The sequence below is a fragment of the Microtus pennsylvanicus genome, chromosome 16, assembly GCF_037038515.1.
Source record: "Microtus pennsylvanicus isolate mMicPen1 chromosome 16, mMicPen1.hap1, whole genome shotgun sequence".
NCBI classification, from domain to species: Eukaryota; Metazoa; Chordata; class Mammalia; order Rodentia; family Cricetidae; genus Microtus; species Microtus pennsylvanicus.
Genome location: NC_134594.1, coordinates 16,547,485 through 16,566,475, shown reverse-complemented (window position 1 = coordinate 16,566,475; position 18,991 = coordinate 16,547,485). Strand labels below are relative to the sequence as shown.

Sequence of the window (18,991 nt, the reverse complement as noted above, 5' to 3'; positions counted from 1 at the left end):
AATAAATAAATTAAAAAATGAACAAACAAAATGCCAAAAGACCAGAAATGGAGTGTGCCACTTTTGTAAGAGAAACCCTTTCAAAACCTAATAAATAAGTAGCCTACTAATTTATCTTTCTAAGAATAGGGTCCCCACTGGTCCACCCAGGTCCACCCCCCACAGGTTAAGGGTCCCACCATGACCTACTGCACTTCCTGATCTGTCCAACTCCTGCCACACACATCATAAAAAGAGAAACAGAATGGAAATCAAGACAGCTTGTCTCCTCCAAAAATTACTAATCCCTTAATAATGAACATCAATGAGAACAGCCTTACAGAATTTCTAAAAAAATTAAAAGAACGATTAAAACTGAACTCAAGAAACTTAAAGAGAATACAAAGAATTGAATGAAATAAGGACAATAATACAAATATAAAAATAGAACTCAATAAAGAGAATTACTGATGAAAAGTCAAACTGAAATGATGGGAAATAGAAAGCTCAGTACGCCAACTAGGAATGATATTGTAAAGCCTTGGATAGCGAAACAAGTCTTTAAACAATAAAAATGCTGCTAGAGGTATCACCACCCTGTCAAGGTATGCTACAGAGCTATAATAATACAACCTGCATTGTACTGGTGTATAAACAGGCACACTAATCAATGGAATACAATTGAGGACCAAGACATATAAACCTTTGTTTCTATAGCCATCTGATTTTGAGGCTGGAAAAAGGACAGCATCTTCAACAGATGCTTCTCAAACTGGGTAGCTACAAGTAGAAGAATCAAACCAGATCCTTGTCTCTCATCTTGGAAAAAACCTCAAGCTGCCCTGTGGGTGCTGGAAATTGAACCTGGGACCTCTGGAAGAGCAGCCAGAGCTCTTAACCCCTAAGCCATCTCACCATCTCCATCTCCAGCCCCTGAAAACATTATTTTAATGTTTAACATATTTAGTCATTAGGGAAATGCAAATTAAAAACATTTTGAGATTATCTTACTTCAATCAGAAGTTCCAAGAAGAGACAAAATGCCAGTGTAATTGTGGGAGAAGCGCACCTATTTGTTGCTGGCAGGTGGGTGTGCGGCCACCGTGGAAATCATTGCTCGTGTTCAAAAAGCTGCATCTAAGCCGGGCGGTGGTGGCGCACGCCTTTAATCCCAGCACTCGGGAGGCAGAGGCAGGTGGATCTCTGTGAGTTTGAGGCCAGCCTGGTTTACAAAGGGAGTTCCAGGACAGGCTCCAAAGCTACAGAGAAACCCTGTCTAGAAAAACAAACAAACAAACAAAAAAAGCTGCATCTAGACCACATGCTTTACCTATGTGTTCCTATTCCCAAGGGCATCTGTCCTATTACAAAGACACTTGTTCAATCATGTTCACCGTTAATGCAGTCACAGTAGCCAAGACACGTCCATCTACTTTTGAATGGATAGTGAAAACATGGTCTACATATACAAAATGGAATATTATTCTGTTGTAAAGAAAAACAAAATTGTGAAATTTGCTGGTAAATGGATGGAGCTAGAAGTAATCATTCAGACTGAGGTAACCTAGATTCAGAATGACAATGATGTCTTCTCTTATATGTGGCTGCTATATTTGAATCTTCTAATATGTGTATCTCAATTTGAGTACCCATAAAAGGTAGGAAAACTAGTAAGGGGCAATGGCAGGGTGGATTTCAAGGAAAGGGAGACAGAGAACACACGGTTATGAATGGGGAAAAGGGAATATGGATCAGGAAGGGTTAAATGGGGTGGAGGATGAGGGGGCAGAGCAGAGGAGTAATTATGGTAAGGAATAACTAAAGGACTCTAAAAATGCCATATGGAAGCTTACTATTGTTGAAGCTTCCTAAAAAATTACACAGACACACATAGACACGCAGATATACATACTTTAACTGGAGTTACTCGGTAATGAGGAGCAATGCCTCCCTCAGACACCACAGGCTACCAAATAAAAACCCCAGTGCTGGGTATGGATTACCTCTTTTCAACCTGTTTGTCAGTGGGGTTCCAGAGATCCCCTAAACCTTACAGGCTATTGTAATGTTCTTGATTACCCTACAGAAGTTGAGGGTAAGACCGTATTGCTGATGACAACGTATCCTTGAATCACAAGATACAGAGAAATCCAACTAGCATCAACTTAGAATCTTAATCTGTATTGGCTAGCCTTCATACTGCTGGAAGGTGCTCTGGAAGAAATATAATCAACATTTGCCATGCTGCGAACTCTGCAAGCTACAACTGGCCCAACAATACATGGCCATTGTTGCTCAGTGGGGAGGAGGCTGTAGGAGCAACCACTTTCTCATTGGATTAAGGCAGCATCACAGGTCAGAACTCTTGCCTGATACCTTCACCTGGGCTAAAGCCTGTTTCTGGCCAGAGAACCTAATGTTACTATTTAGCTAACTACAAGTCATGATAAACTGCCACTCAGTTCTTATCTAGACTGATCTGAATGTCTCTCAATCCTCTTCAGAGAGCAATTAATACAGGGAACTACAACTGGTTGATGTGTAGAGACTGTAGCTCCCAGCTCTAAATGAAACATTCATATCCCTAGTTGTTCAGGGACCACGGATAAAAGATTGTATGAGCTAGATGTGTGTAGTGAAATGAGATCTGCCAGGCGAACTCACAGTGACTGTGATGACATGCACAAGACCTACACAAGATCAAGTCAGCCAGAATCCCAGCAAGGACAGGGGAGGAGCTATTGGTAACTGGTGGCTGCTGGAGGAGGGAGGATTGTTTTCTTCCCAGGTGCAGCCACCTGAGAAACTACCCATGCTCACTAACTGGCCTCGGGGCTTAAAACACCCATATTAGAGGTTGGCTGGTAAGCAACAGTGCTGAAGAGGACGGGAGAAACTGGAGGGGAGTGCATTTGATCAAAATATATTTTATCCATGTATGAAATTCTCAGTTCAAAAGAAATTATGTCTCCCACAGTAAAGTATTTTATTGAACTAAAATTATAATATCCACATACTAAACAGGTTCAATAATACTTGAATAAATTGCATTTTGCTAAGTCCCATTGAAACACACATGAAAAGAAGCTATGTATCTTATTTTAAAATCACTGTTCATTTCAGTCAGCATGTTGACTTAAATATTCCATGGGAAAAAATGCTGCTCTAATTTCTAAGAGTTTTAGAAACAAATTAAAGAAACTTATTAAACAAGACTAAGAAAATCAGAACTGGTATTTAAGTATCCATTTAAGCATACTTTTCCTGTGCTTTGCCAATACTAGTCTCCATAAGTTATTTCCTTAAGAAGTCTATGCTTTGTTCATGTAACTGATCTCTGATAACAGTTTAGTGACAGAGTTCAGCTCAGTCTAGGATGCTAAGCATCTAACTTTTCTTTCCTGACTATAACATTCTAGGGTTAAAAGACTGTAGTCTAGTGACTGAGTGGCTAGTTCATTCTTTACCTGTGCCATTCAGGACTTTAAAGATTTCTCTGCTGTAAGCATGACTCTTTAAGTAGTAACAGCTTCACTTATATTTATATGGGAAATGATTCCAAATGGTTGTTTCATTAATTTTTTTTATCTGAAATTATTTTTTTGTTTCTGACTTCTGTGTTACAGTGACAACTTCAAAAAACCATGCATAGAGTTCTTAAGAGATTTTTTCTTTGAACACCACCTATATATCTTAAGTTACTGTCATTGAAATACTGAACTATCAGGAAAATTTTCTGCTCCATTATACCAATCTGTAGTCTGACAAAATTTCTTTATAGCTTATCTCCACTGGCTTAACACTCTTTTACCAATCAAATCTTTAAAATCTTGAGTATTGTACTTTTTTTTAAATTTTGCATCACTGAAAAAAATGAGAACCTCCTACAAAACCTTGGAAAGAGCACTTACCACATCTCCTCAGAGAACTATTTGTTCTGAGACAGGGTCTCTCTGCGAATCCATGAATCTCTATGGCTTGAACTCTGGATCCTTTTGCATCCGTCTCCTAAAGTGCTAGGATTATGGGCATACTCCACTGTGCCCAGTTTGAGGACCATCTTTTGTTGGCTAGCAGTAATTAAGCCAGCTCCATGTCAACAAACATGTGACTATCATGTCCTTATAGGTAAAGTTTGTGTGTGTGTCGGGAAGAAAAGGCTCATTACAATAGTTTTGAACTTGCTTTATTATCAATACAGAATACAAAATCTACTGTTGAAGGGATATTTCTTGTTTCAAGATATACTCACACTAGCAAGACTAAACATTAGCAAAGTTTCATATAGTCTGATAGGAACTGTAAGTGCTAACAGTCATGCTTGAGATGCATTAACAGTTGCTGCAGAAGAAAGCCGATTTATCTAAGAGACACTGATGACAACCCTTGATAAGTGTTTAGGAACTATTTGCCATACTATACAATTTGTGAAAGATGGGATTACAGCTGTCCTAAGCAAACAAAAATTTACTTTTATTTATCAGATTCCACATTATATAGTGTTCACAAGTGTAAAAATTTTTTTAACAGAAGTAACATACACTATCTATAATAAAATGCCTTACTAAATGATTCTGGGTCTAAGTGGGAAGAAACCCATTTTGTTCTGACTTTTAATACTAAAATCTTGAAAAAGTATTTTCTTTATTGCAGAATAAACACTGTAAAAGACATTGACAGTAGTAACACACTATCAAAATATATACAAATGGCAGCTATGTAATTTTCATGTTTTTTACATTGGAAATATGCATATTCTCAATTTAGTCTCCTGATGAACTACCTCCAATATCAATGTTGAGAAATTCTTTGATTTTATCATACAGCACCAGCACCAAGGCACCCCCCGTACCACGAAGAATGTTGGAGAAGGCACCACGGAAGAATGCAGCTGTTCCTTCATTTTGGTATATTTTCACAAAGCAGTCTAAGGTTCCTTTATACTGCCGTTCAGACTCACCGCTCTATGTGTAAAAGACAATTTTCTATTAGATTATTATCTTTAGGACATCAGCACTATGAATAAAATCCATGCTGTGCCGAGCTAATGAGAGTATACTTAATATTGCACCAAGGGAATGAAGACTGTTGGCATTTACAGAATCACTGCCCATATGCTAAATGTTAAAGGATAACATCACATAAATCATGGTTTAATCTCACCACATTTCAATTAACTGAAAAAAATATAGATCAAAATTATCACTAGAAAAATACCTGTTTGGGGATTAGGAATTTTTTTAAAAAGAAAACTTGGAAAAACAAATGGCCCCAGGACTCTTTATATTAAATCTGTAGATGAAGTATGAGTGATAAAGGGGCTAAAAAGATTGAAGAGTTTTAAAAGTTTAACAAGAAATAAAGTAGGAACAAGTACATAAGCACAAGTTATAAGGGAAAACAAACACAGCGGAGTATGTGATAGAGGAGGTGGCTCAGAGCTTCCTCTAAGTGTGAGGACCTGACTTCAGATCCCCAGAACCCACTTAGTCCAAAGTCCTAGGGCTCCTATGGTGAGATGGGGTGGAGGCTGGAAACTCCTGGGAGCTCAACGGCCAGCTAACCTGTAACGGGCAGGTAAGCAAGAGCCCCTGTCTAAAGCAAGGTGGAAAGTGAGGCCTGACACCTGAGGTTGTCCTATGACCTTTGCATGCATGTCTGCACTCACACAGATAAACACACGAGTATGCATAAACACATAGATTTTTTTTAAGTCAAAAGATAATGAAAATAACGTGGAAAGTTAAATAAGTTCTTTAAAATATATTGGGGGAAATTTTCTGTAAGTAATGTTTTAGAAAAAGAATGACCTCCAAATTATTAGAAATTTTAAGGACAACATAAATGCAGATGATCAGAGATTTTGAAGAGTTACATATAACAAAATTTATGATAATTATTTTAAAACTCAGAAAACAGAGAAGCAAACCTACCAAAACATAATTTACAATTTCCAGGAAAGTAAGTCCTAAAGCTATAGAATCAGTGCCTCAGAAATGCAACTGTCAAAGCTGCTGTCACAAGGAAAGCAGCATATTCCACGGGTTCCACTCCATCGTCACTGAGATTCTGCTATCAGGAGGCTGAATCTGATCACCTTAGGCAGTATGCATTCCTAGGTCCTTTGCACGTTTCTTTTTAATCAGTAATTGTGTGTCTTCAGTACAGTGCTATGAGTTTGGGTGCAGGTTCTATTTGTACCACTAGAACTTAGTGTAGACTAAGCAGTCAAATGTTTACTAAGAAATGAGTGTAACATGAAAGAAATAGAATACATAAAGTTTAGACATTTATGTTTAGAGCACAGAGGACATGAAGTAGTATTTCAAAGGCCCTAAGTTTGATTCCCAGAACTCATATGGTGGCTCACAACCATCTGTAAATCCAGTTCCTGGGGATCCAATGTCCTCTTCCTGGCATCATTGGGCACTGGGCAAACAACGGGTGCACAGACATACATAAAGGCAAAACATCCACACCCATCAAAGAATAATTATTCCAGAAAAGTTTAAAAGATGGGATATTCATGTAATCTCTATTACTCCCTCCCCTCCACACTCCCAGACATTCAGGAGCAGAAGGCAGTTTTGTTCTCACAGCACAAAGGAAGAAGCTTTGCTGGCTGCTGGCTCTTTTACAGCAGGAAACAACACTAGCTGGAGCAAATGAAGTAGAAAAATGAACTTTGCCTTTCAGCTAAAATGTTTCTGAAATCCAAGCATATTACATCTGCATGGAAGACACAGATTCAGATAAACTTATAAGTCTGTTACCTGCATCATCATACGTCTTCTGACCGTGTCAAAGGGATAGGAGAGAATTCCAGAGCAGGTTGTCACGATTTGAGCAATGATAAAAGAGACAAGAAACGGGGTTTCCTTTGGCTTTGGCAGTAAGCCCTAGGAGAAAAATGTTATCAAGTAATTAATCTACTTTTCCAAAGTATCTAAATTAATTCAAAGGATATTTTTTATAAATACATGAAAGATGATGAAACTATATTTAAAGTACAATTTAAAAACATCTGGAGCTGAGAATGTAGGTCAGTGGTAAAGAGTTTGCCTAGCATGTAGAAGGTCCTGCATTTGATATCCAGAACTACAGACCAAACCAAATCTAGCTGAAGTTCATAGCAGGAGATTGATGCTTCAGATTTATGGAAATAAAACATATAAAATATTTTTTAGAAACTATTAAAATTAGACTATTAATGGCACATAAAACAAAATGTCAGCATCCACTGACCAAAAAAGGTCTTTCTTGTATAACTGAAAAATGATATTTGATGAACAACCTGAAAGTTCCATGCTGGTGAAGAAGCATCTCCGACTGTCACTATTGAAGGCAATAACATGCACAGGACACTGTCTGTGATTACACATGCATTTGAGATACAAATTCCAATAATAATAGATTAAGCTAAAGTAACCTTTCTATACCACAATAATGATATTTAACTACATTTATAGTATTAGGGGGGAAGAGGAGTAACATACAAATCTAGCATAAAATCCCTCTTAACTTTAATAGGAAATGCTGATAATACTTTCATTGATTCCTTTTGGAAACATGCAACAGTGGTGAAGAGCAAAGATGTTTTGCTTATCATTTAATAATTTAATCCAACAATGGCAAGTGGTTGAACCAAGCCACTTAATTAGCCCTTCCTTAGTTCTGACACTGATTATCTGCATATAAAAAGTGATAATACAATTAAAATACATCATCAAAACAGTTAGAACATGCATTTTTACCTACAGAAGATACAGAGGCTCAACCAGTACACTTTTCTGTTTATTATGCAAAAGCCTTAATATTTTTCCTTGTTGAAAAAATGTTCATGTAAAGTCTGTTATAATAGTTAAAATTTAACTGAATTATATTCATACAATTGTCATGGATTAAATAAAATTTATTCTCTACTTTATCATTTATTTTGCCTTATGTAAATAAAGTGTATGTTAATTAGAATATACTAATTAGGATAAAAAGAACAAACCATGTATCTAACAGCCATTTAAAGTCACCAAATTACCTTAACGGTGTCATAAGCTCCAAAATAAGAGGCTCGGTAAACAATGATACCCTGAACGGAGACAGCAAACCCTTGGTATAGACCAATAATTCCATCTGACTTTGCTATTTTCATGATGCAGTCACCTAACCCCTTGAATTGCCGTTGCTCGGGACCTAAAATAAAGCAATTAAAACTCTAAGTAATATTTATATAAAACATCTTAATCAAAGTAATGAAATATTTTAAAGATTCAAATGATCTGAGACTTCTACCCAGAAAATTTCCTGAAGGACACAAGTAATCTTCCCATTCATTCAAGGTTGCAGGAAGTATTTTAAAATAAATTAACTGAAATCATTAATTTCAGTCAGGCAGTGGTGATGCACACCTTTAATCCGAGCACACTCATCTCTGTGAGTTCAAGGCCAGCCTGGTCTACAAGAGCTAGTTCCAGGACAGGCTCCAAAGTTACAGGGAAACCCTGCCTTGAAAAACAAAAAATAAACAAACAAAAAACCGAAAATATTAATCTCTTACTAAAGTAAGCAGTTTGACATGAAATATTTAGGAAGAAACAAAGAAAATCTCCAGAGTTACAGCTGTTAATCTCACCAAAGAACCACTATAAACAAATAAGGAATATAGAAGGGTCTATGAGAACAATAGAAAACTTACTGGCAAGCTTTGGGCTTACTCATTTGTTAAATGTTCATTTCGATTTTCTCTTAAAAAAAAAGAAACAAAGTAGATACTGTAAGCCTGATTACTACATATTTGGTTCATCAGTTAGGAGTGTTTGCGGCTCTTCCAGCGGACGAACTCAGTTTCTAGCACTCATGCTAGATGGCTCACAAGTGCCTGCAATTTCAGTTCTAGGGGACTCAACACCCTTTTCTGGCCCCTACCAGCACCTGTATACACGACAGTTACCCACACAGACACACACATACACATAAATAAAAATAAATCTCAAAAAACTGTTACATTTGATAACAAAGTTGATACACATGGCTCAAAGCACAAAGGAACAGTTAATACTTATAAAAATTTTACCTTTTCCAATATCAACACCTAATCGGGTTCTGGCAAAATCTAGTGGATATACCACACACAAGGATGTTGCTCCAGCAGCTCCTCCAGAAGCCAGGTTTGCTAGAAACCACCTCCAGAACTGAAATACACAAATTAAAAAAGCATTAACCTATTGAATATGACAGTTAAAAACAGCTAAACCAATTTTCAAAAAGATTAAAAACAAACCAATATCTATAAGCTGCTTTTATGAACATACGACAACATACAGACCATTTCCCTCCTATCCACGCAACCTCTCCCTCCATTATGTTCTCATGCTGGGGACAGAGCCCAGGACAGCATCATGGGCTTATGAGAATAGAACGGATTATCTAAACTGGAGCTGTTATGGAAAATGCAGGATACAAGGTCTTTGTAACCACAAAATAGAGTCATACCCTTCTATATCTTGTTTGCGATGTTTTTGTGTGTGTGTTCATATGAAAGTCAAAGGACAACTTTGGGTGCCATTCCTCAGAGGCTATATACCTTGCATTTTTGGGGTGGGGTTGGTAGACTTAGGGTCTCTTACTTACCCAGCCAGAGCTCACCCATTAGGCTAGGCAGGTTGGCCAGTAGACCCAAAGGTATGGCTGTCTCCCTTCCCCACCATGAGGATTACTAGTGCACACCATCAGGCTCTAATTGTTTATTAAATATGTGTTCCTGAAGCTTAAACTCATCCTGCTTGTGCAACAAATATTTTGTCTACTGAACTATCTCCCCAGCCTTACTCCATCTGTTTGTTACATAATTTTCTCTTGGCTTGACCCTTCTTGTCTTAGCTTCAGTGCTGGAGATTAAACCCAGAATCCCACAGGCAAGCTTGTGCTCTACTACTGAACTACACTCCAGGAACTCCTCTCATGCTTCATTTCCATAAAGGAAAAACAATAATAATAATAATAGGGAATAAGCAACCCCAGTGGTAGGTAATATAAACCTGACGGCTGTTTCTTTATGCTTACAAGAAGCAAGAATTTTAAGATATGAATTACATTTAATGCTTACTCTGGGAAATAAAGCCTTGAGACTAATGAACCCTGAGCTACTGAAGCTAAGAGATTTCAGGACATGTGTTGAAGCTAATATAATTTTTGTAACTTACTACATATGCTAACTTGTCAACATTTAATGTGCTCCATTTCTATTTTTACAGCTACCAGAGTACCTTCACTCTAATTAAGACGTTATAGGTAAGACAAATTCAATAGTTTCTTAGAAAATTTTAGACATATTAAAACATAATTACCTGTTTTTCTTTATTAACTCCAGACATGAATAGTTGTTTGTATTTGTCCTTGAAAGCGAAATTTAAAGCTTGTGTTGGAAAGTATCGAATAACATTTGCGAAATTGCCACGCCAATAACTTAAAAAACCTACAGAATCAAACAGATAAATTCATTTTGATTAGTAAAGAATGTGTTTTAACATTTTTACTGAAGGAAGAAACAGCAGCATTAACTATACAGTCCATCAAAATTTTGTTCATTTCAAACAGAAAATCTAAAGAACTTATCAAAAGTATCAGCTAAACAAACACAGGACTTGTCAATGGGAAAAAAGCAGAAACCACTACTAATAACTTCTGGTCTCATCCCTAAACCTTGATGCCAGTTCCTACAGTAACGAGGCTGTTATGTGCTAGTACAATGCACCAAACAAACATACTCACTTACTGAATAACACATGCGACCATGAGAATTAAAAGGGGTAACAGAAACCTATATCCTCTTTTTTTATGTTCTAGAACCATTTTGAAAGCAGGCTAGAATTTACAGAAAAGGAAGAAGGGTGATGCTTGGTGGCGAAAGAAAAGTTGATCAATTTTATTTCAAGGTAAGTCTCTCCTAGTCTGTTGGAGTAAATAATCCCCCAACTCAGTTCTCCATGGACTGCCCAACCCTCATTACTGAGCTATTATGTGACTTAACATCTAGAGCTGTCCTTATAGTCTAAAGTTTCTCTGGAACACGGCTCACCCATAATCTTGATTATTTTCAGCAGATAGCAAACTGTCAAGTGGCTTGACTGTGTACTTTAAATAGGGCATCTCTAGTTCTAACCAGGAGAATGCCCTAAATCAGGTCTTTAAAAATAATTCAAAAGACTGTGATTTCATAAAATAAAATGTCTTCTTATCTAGGACTTGAAAATGGGGAGAATGCAAATTAAAACCACAGTTATTTTGGATCTGTTAAAACAGCTACCATCAGAAAGACAAGAATATTAGTTAAGTACATAGGGAAAAAAGAACCATGTATAATGCATGAGATTCTCTGCAAACTAAAAGCAGGACTACCACAGGTTCCACATTCCATCCTTGAGTACATATATAGAGGAGCTAAAACAGGAAGTTGAGATGTCTGCATTTGCATGTGCAGTGCTGCTACACACAACAGCCAAGATACAAGTTAGCCTAAGCTCCATCAGCAGATAAATTAAGAAAATGCAGAATATATACATAACGGAATTGCTGTTCCTTAAAAGAAAAGGTGTGGCACTTACATCTATGAACCCACAGCCAGACATTATGTGGAAAGATTCTACATTAGAGGTCTCCCCTGGGTTCCTCCTCCCTTCTCTTGGAGATTGGGGAGCCCCTTGAAAGATGGGGATAAATATTGCAGGAATCAGAGGAGATGGAGAACACCAGGAGATCACGACCCATGAAACAACTAAGCAGGACTCGCGTGGGCTCACAGGGACTGAAGGGACAAGTGTGGGGCCTACAAGGGTCTGCAACATGTCCCTCTGAGTATATGTAGCATGATGTTTTTGTGGGACTTCTAACAGTGGATGCAAGCCTGTCTCTGTCTCTCTCCACTGTTTCTCTGTATAATAGCCCTGGCTATCCTGGAGCTCACTCTGTAGACCTGGCTGGTCTCCCCTGTGCTGGGATTAAAGTGTGTGTCACCACTGCTCAGCTGTATCTCTGACTCTTTTGCCTCTTACTGGATTGTCTTGTCCAGCACAGATATGAAAACTTTTGCCTTGTCTTATAGCATCTTGTTTTGTCCTGTTTGGCCATCATCTCTTGGAGGCCTGCTCTTTTCTGAAAGGGAAAAAGGGGATGTATCTGGGGGAAAGGGAAGATGGGGGAAAAACTGAAAGGAGCAGAGGGAGAAGAAACTGTGGTCAGGATGTATTTTATTCAAGAAGAATCTACTGTCAATAAAAATAAATGAACCTGAGGATAATATAGTCAGTGAAATAGGAAAGCATGGAAAGAAAAATGTCATATGGTATCATTTATATGTAGAATTTAAAAACATTTAACACAAGAATATAGTAAAGTAGTGGTTCCCAGAGGCTGGGTAGGGGTGTATCTGGCGGTTAAGTGGGCAAAAGTGAGATGTTGGTTACACAAGGTGTGGTGAATGAACTTTGGGTCTCTAACACAAAATATGGGGACTTTTTGCAAGCAAATGAGACAGACATAAAAGTAAGCAAATAGCTCCCCCTGGGATGGGAGGCTCCCAGATCTAGGGGCTCACAGGATGGCGACTAATACTAATACGACTTCAAGTTCATAACAGAGCAAATCATAAACATACTGAAAACACACAAAGTGCTTTAATTACACATGGTAATTAATATGTTAACTTGTTTGAGTACCACACAGCAGAGAAAAATAATGACATCTTGAAATTTGCAGGCAAATGGATGGAACTTGAAAACATCATATTCAGTAAGGTAACCCAGACCCCCAAAATAATTATCATATGTATTCACTCATAAAGTGGTCTTTAAACATAAAGCAAAGAAAAGCAGTCCACAAATCACAATCCCAGAGAACTTAGACAACAATGAGGACCCTAAGAGAGACATACATGGATCTAATCTACATGGGAAGTAGAAAAAGACAAAATCTCCTGAGTAAATTGGGAGCATGGGAACCATGGGAGAGAGTTGGAGGGGAGGGAGAGGCAGGGAGGAGAACAGAGAAAAATGTAGAGCTCAATAAAAATTAAAAAAAGGAAAAATTTTGTGAAATTAGACAACAACAACAAAGAAAGTTGTTCTAAATTATTGAGGATGGTGCAAAACTAATTTGAAGTATTTCTAATGGCACTTAAATTCTTATTAGTTAATAAAAACTTTCAAAAGCAGAGATACACATTTGTTTTCTCAGAGTCTGACCTCTGGAACAAAGAATTCACCAAATGAACCCTGAGTGTGTAAATGACACTAGTGATATTTAATTTTCTGGTCACAGCCACAGTACCACACTGACACCACACTGGCATAGAACAAGGTTCAGAAAGCACATTTCGGTAGAAGCCTTTCCAACTAAACAAGGGAGACTGAAATTAAAAAAAAATTAAACCAAAAAACTGGTTTGCAGTCACATGAGGAAGGTACTGTCATCCCATTGTGAGCTGGCTCACACACATTTGATCACGTTGGACATGGCTGATTCAGATCATGAGTTATTCCCCGTAATTCTGATTACTGTACCAGATGCTCATTTCACCAAAGAACAGAAGAGTCCTGTAGCTTTGGTTAACATACCAAATACAAATAAAAGTTTTCATGACAAAGGTATCCTTAAACCAGCAGGAAAGCCAGAAGGAGCATCACATCCATCACTAAGGGTGGGTCCTTCTTCCCTCCTTCCTTTCTTTCTGAGAGAGGATCCTACTAAGCAGCAGGTGGTCCTTGAACTTGGAGGAGTCCTCCCGACCCTTGGATTTCATGTTATTGTAATTTAGGATTACATTCCCCTGAACTGTACACACAAAGCTTCCCGCATAACATTTCAAAATGCCTCTAGATGGCAATACTCTCCCTGCTGTGAGGTATCCTGATGCTTTAGTAACAATGACCCACACAGAAGAACAGAAAATTTCTCAAAGTTCTGCTTATGACTACATCTTGAAAGGTAAAGATATGAAAAGCAGCTGAGCTGTGGTGGCGCACGCCTTTAATCCCAGCACTAAAGAGGCAGAGGCAGGTGGATCTCTGAGTTCGAGGCCAGCCTGGTCTACAAGAACTAGTTCCAGAACAGGTTCCAAAGCTACAAAGAAACCCTGTCTCCAAAAAAACCGAAAAAAAAAGATATGAAAACCAGAAAAATACATAGAATTAACCCAAATTACAAGAACCAAATTTTGGGGGTTATATTTTAAAAATAAAAAAAAACATTTTTAAATTTAAAAAAAAAACCCTCAAAAATTTCTGTTAATCTATCCCCTATATTCTACTCAGCAGTCAGGAAGAGTTGTAACCACATCTCTAGAAATAAAGTAACGTTCCTCAATCCCTGTTTTCTTTTTTCAAATGGTATGTTTTAGTATGCTGCCTGGGCTGTTCCCCAACATTTTAGCTTAAACAATACCACACTTGGATAGAGCCCATTGTTCTATTGTTTTACTTAGAGAAAACTCTACCACAGACCTAGAAGCAAAAGAAAGGATTGTTCTGGAGTTGAAGTCACTTCATTTCCTCTTCTGAATAAAGGATAAATCTATTTTCTTTGTAAAAATTTGTATAGGGTTTTCAACAGAACCCAAATATCTGAATGGACACAAGCCTTCTGCTAAGCTATCTATCACGGGTCATTTTCAGCAATGGCTCATGAAGGACTTTCACTGTTTATCAAATCATTTCAGTATTAAGAAAAATTCCATCCCTAAAAAAAAAACCTAAAAACACAAGTAAAACTGATCATGGATTATGTATTTTGCTTAGTGTTGTTTTTTTTTCCCTGTTTAACTCTGATAACATAAATCATGTTAGGACTGATGAGATGACTCAACAGATAAAAACACCTGTTGTCAAGCCCACTGACCTGAGTTCTAACCCCAGGACACTCACAGAGTGTCTGCAAGTTATCCCCATTCCTATCTGTGTCATGGCACACATGAATGCAAACATGAAGACACACAAAGTATGTTTTTAATAAAAGTTCTTAGAAGTTATATTAAAGCACCATTTGTCCTGATTACTGAATCTTGCCCACTCTGCAATTCTGCAGAGAAGCCTGCCTTGTGGGAAGGCCTGGTCTTCAGTGGTTATCCAAAACAAGCAGAGCTTTGTGCTGATTAGGCAGCAGACTACTCAGAGGCTACAAAACATCCACATTTGTATTTCTCAGAAGCTTAGTGCTTCAAAAAATAACTAAGCCACTTGGATACTAATTAACATAAAGCATCTTGAACCCTGGGAAGTCATACATTTTTTTCTGGGCCAGGCACAAGTGTTACTCAAAGAACAATTACTGATATAACAGACCTACATGGAAAGTGCAGGCTAGGGTCTCACCTGCAAACAGGATTAAGAAACAGACCTGTAGCCGGGCCGTGGTGGCGCACGCCTTTAATCCCAGCACTCGGGAGGCAGAGGCAGGCGGATCTCTGTGAGTTCGAGACCAGCCTGGTCTACAGAGCTAGTTCCAGGACAGGCTCCAAAAACCACAGAGAAACCTGTCTCGAAAAACCAAAAAAAAAAAAAAAAAAAAAAAAAGAAACAGACCTGTAATCTCAGGGCTCTCAAAAATAGGCAGAAAGATAAACTCAAGTTCAATTCCAGCCTGGCCCTTAATAGTAAACTCCAGGCTACCAAGGGCTACATAGACCCTGCCTCAAAAGTCGGTGCCCCTACACACCTAGCAACAACCCCATCACCACCTTCATCGCACACCAAGAAACAAAAACAAAGGGAAACATCTGCTAGGCTGTAGCGGGCAGCTACCTCCACCCTACCCACATACCCCTTTCTGACTGACCCGCTGGCAGCTCCCCCCACCCTACACACCCCCCTTTTCTGATTGACCCTCCGGCAGCTACCTCCACCCTACACGCCCCTTTCTGATTGACCCTACCCGTTCTTCTGCATCACTCTCGGCCACCCCTTCTCTGGAAATTACCCCTTCCTATTGAGTAACCCAATTTCTCTGTGCCAACCACAGAGGTGTCACCTCACCCTTTGAGTGAACCCTAGTTTGGATAATCTCTTTCCCCTGGGTTACCCCTTTTCTGGAAGACTCCCCTCCCGTTCCACTGGATCAATCTGCCTCTGGTCACCTCTTCTCTGGACGGACCCCCGCTCCTGATCTAGAAGATACTTCCTTTACTTCCTCTGGACTGCTCCTTCTGGGACCACCCTGCTCCCTAACTGACTCTCTTTTCAGGGTTATCTGCTGTGTCGCTCTCTTCCCCTAGATAATCCCTCCCATGGTCACCTCCTGTGCATGATCCTTCCTCTAGGTGACCCCCCTTTTCCCCGGGGCACCCACCTCTGGACCACCCTGTGTCAACTTTCTGCAGTCACCCCTCACCCCGACCCGTCTCTGGGACGCGGAGGCCACGGGTGGCACCATACGCACCCTGCTCGCGCGGAATGCGCACCAGGCAGTCCACCATGCCCTTGTAGCGCGCCTCGGGGCTGATCTGCTTGGAGGATGCCTGCACCTGCAGCAGCAGCTTCACTCTCTCGATGGGGGCCACGGCTGTCTTCGACACGGCGGCCGCAATGCCGCCGGCCAGCAGGTCCTTCGCAAAGGACGCGGGGTCGAACAGCGCCTTCTTGGAAGAGGGCTTCTTGGAGTCGCTCGACATGCTGGACAGAAGACGGACAACCGACGGCCGCAGGGCCACACCGACACTCAAGTCACAGCGACGAGGACCGGAAAACCGCTTCGGCTTTATCCTGGCGGGAAAGCGGCGCTAGGGATGCTGGGAGAACAGCGCATCCGGCACGGGCCTGAAGAGCTGCGCAGGCGCGCCCAACGGCCTTGCCGCCTGGCGTGGTGCACGTGACCCCAACACGTGTTTCCCAGTGCGCCTGCGCAGTGTACAGCTGTTTGTCCGTGGCGCGGGGAGGGGGGGGCGCACGGGGGCCGGGAACGCCCACTGGGTGCTCCAAGATTAAGTGCATCTGATTCAGGAGCCACACTGCAGCCCGCTGCTGCATCCGTGTAATGCCGGCAGGTGCAGGCACCCTTGGCTCCATAGCTAAAGTGAGGCCAGCCTGGGCTACGTGAGCCCCTGGCTTTAGCCGGGACCATTAGTCCAGCTACCCTGGACATGGGATTTGTCGTTTTCTCCTCAGAAGTCAACATGTTCCGCTGCCTTATTTTATTTAAACTGAAATTGTTGTTGAATAGTGATTCATCGATTGAAACCGAACACTCAAGGGAGATAGGACAGTGGCGTTGGATTGTTTAAATTTTTATGTTAAACTGGGCCCTAATCGTTAAATCAGTTTTTATGGAAAATCAATTCTCTTCGTAGTCCTGGCCGCCCAGGAACTAGCATGCAGACCAGGCTGGTCTTGAACTCAAAGAATTCTGCCTGCCTCTATCTTCAGAGTGCTGGGATTAAAGGCGTGAGCTACCATGCGTGGGGCTCCCTTTGGGGAATTCTGTTTTGCAGGTTTAATAACCGGTGACTTTCTAAGACAGCAATTCACACACTTTTTTTCCTCCACAAACCTTACTTTTAAAACTTGCTAAAGTCTATAGAAACCTTTTTTGTTGTTATTGTTGCCAAATATGTTGACAAGTACCATATTAAAGATTTTTAAAAATGTTAGCCGGGCGGTGGTGGCACACGCCTTTAATTCCAGCAGTCAGGAGGCAGAGGCAGGTGGATCTCTATGAGTTGGAGGCCAGCCTGGTCTACAAGAGCAAGTTCCAGGACAGGCACCAAAGCTACAGAAAAACCCTGTCTCCAAAAAACGAACAAAAAATACACTTAATCAGTTAAAATAATGAGAAACCTATTGCAGAGTCATCAATAATTTTTGAATTATTATTGTATTTCGGTTTTCAAGACAGGGTTTCTTTGTGTTATCTTGGTTGTTCTGGAACTTACTCTGTAGACCAGTCTGGCCTCAGATTAGAGATCTGCCTGCCTCTGCCTCCCAAATGCTGGGATTAAAACCGTGCCCCACCATGGCCCTTGAATTATTATTTTTAAATTGTGAGCCAGTATCTTACTCTAACCTTGGCTGGCTTCCAATTTATGGCAAAATTCCCAGCTTTGGACAGTAATCCACAGTGTATAGCTAAAAGTATAGTTTATTTATTTTTTAAAGTCCCTTGGCAGTTTCATATATTTAGTGAATCTTAGTCGTTTTCATCCTGGTTATTTGCATGAAATCATGGATTTGGCCTTGAGAGGCACGCCATAGGATTTTCTGGTTAGAGTCCACGGCTCCTGGGCTACCTTGTACCTTTCAGTTCCTGAGGTAGTCAAGCATTCCCTTAGGCAGTGAATCATTCAGGCTGCTGTGTGATTCTGGGTTCCCTAGAAATTAGCGAAGCCTATAGAGGCTTGGCAGGACAGTTGGTCTAGCAGGTTAACAATTTATTTTTTAATTTTATTATTTCATTTATTATGTATGCAATGTTCTGCCTGCATATATATGCCTGCATGCCAAAAGAGGGCACAAGATCTCACTATAGATGGTTATGAACCACCATGTGGTTGCTGGGAATTGAACTAAGGACCTCTGGAAGAGCAGCCAGTGCTCTTAACTTCTGAGCCACGGGTTGACATTTAACTCATGGAGTTCACAGTTGGGTGACCATGTTGCTGGCTTTTCTCCCCAGGCAGCCTACATAGTACCTTCCTGCACTATGGAAGCTACCTACCAGGTAGGAAGTCTAAAAATACATTTTCTGAAATTATACACACACACACACACACACATAATTATATATATATTATTAAATCAGATTTTATGGAAAAATCAGGTTTCTCTTTGCCACTCTAGTCGTTCAGGGACTAGCATATCTATATCTATCAATTATATATACTATATATTAATTATTTTTAATAATATAATTATATACAAATGTAATTATATATAATAGTATTGTTTTATACTTTTGAAAATTTAATACTTGACAAAAGACAGTTGGACTAAACATTATCACTTTGGTTTTTGGGCAATATTGCACAGGCAACCCC

General features: G+C 39.7%; 1 protein-coding gene across 1 annotated transcript; it reads right to left on the bottom strand.

Annotated features, from left to right (window-relative positions):
• Nucleotides 1–4,513: 4,513 nt before the first annotated feature.
• Slc25a31 (solute carrier family 25 member 31) lies at nt 4,514–16,795 on the bottom strand. Its single transcript, XM_075950649.1, has 6 exons — nt 16,402–16,795; nt 10,323–10,450; nt 9,050–9,167; nt 8,015–8,169; nt 6,753–6,878; nt 4,514–4,943 (listed from the first exon to the last, which is right to left on the bottom strand). The coding sequence occupies exons 1-6, from the start codon at nt 16,631–16,633 to the stop codon at nt 4,743–4,745; spliced, it is 960 nt and encodes a 319-aa protein (XP_075806764.1). The 5' UTR covers nt 16,634–16,795; the 3' UTR covers nt 4,514–4,742.
• Nucleotides 16,796–18,991: the final 2,196 nt, after the last annotated feature.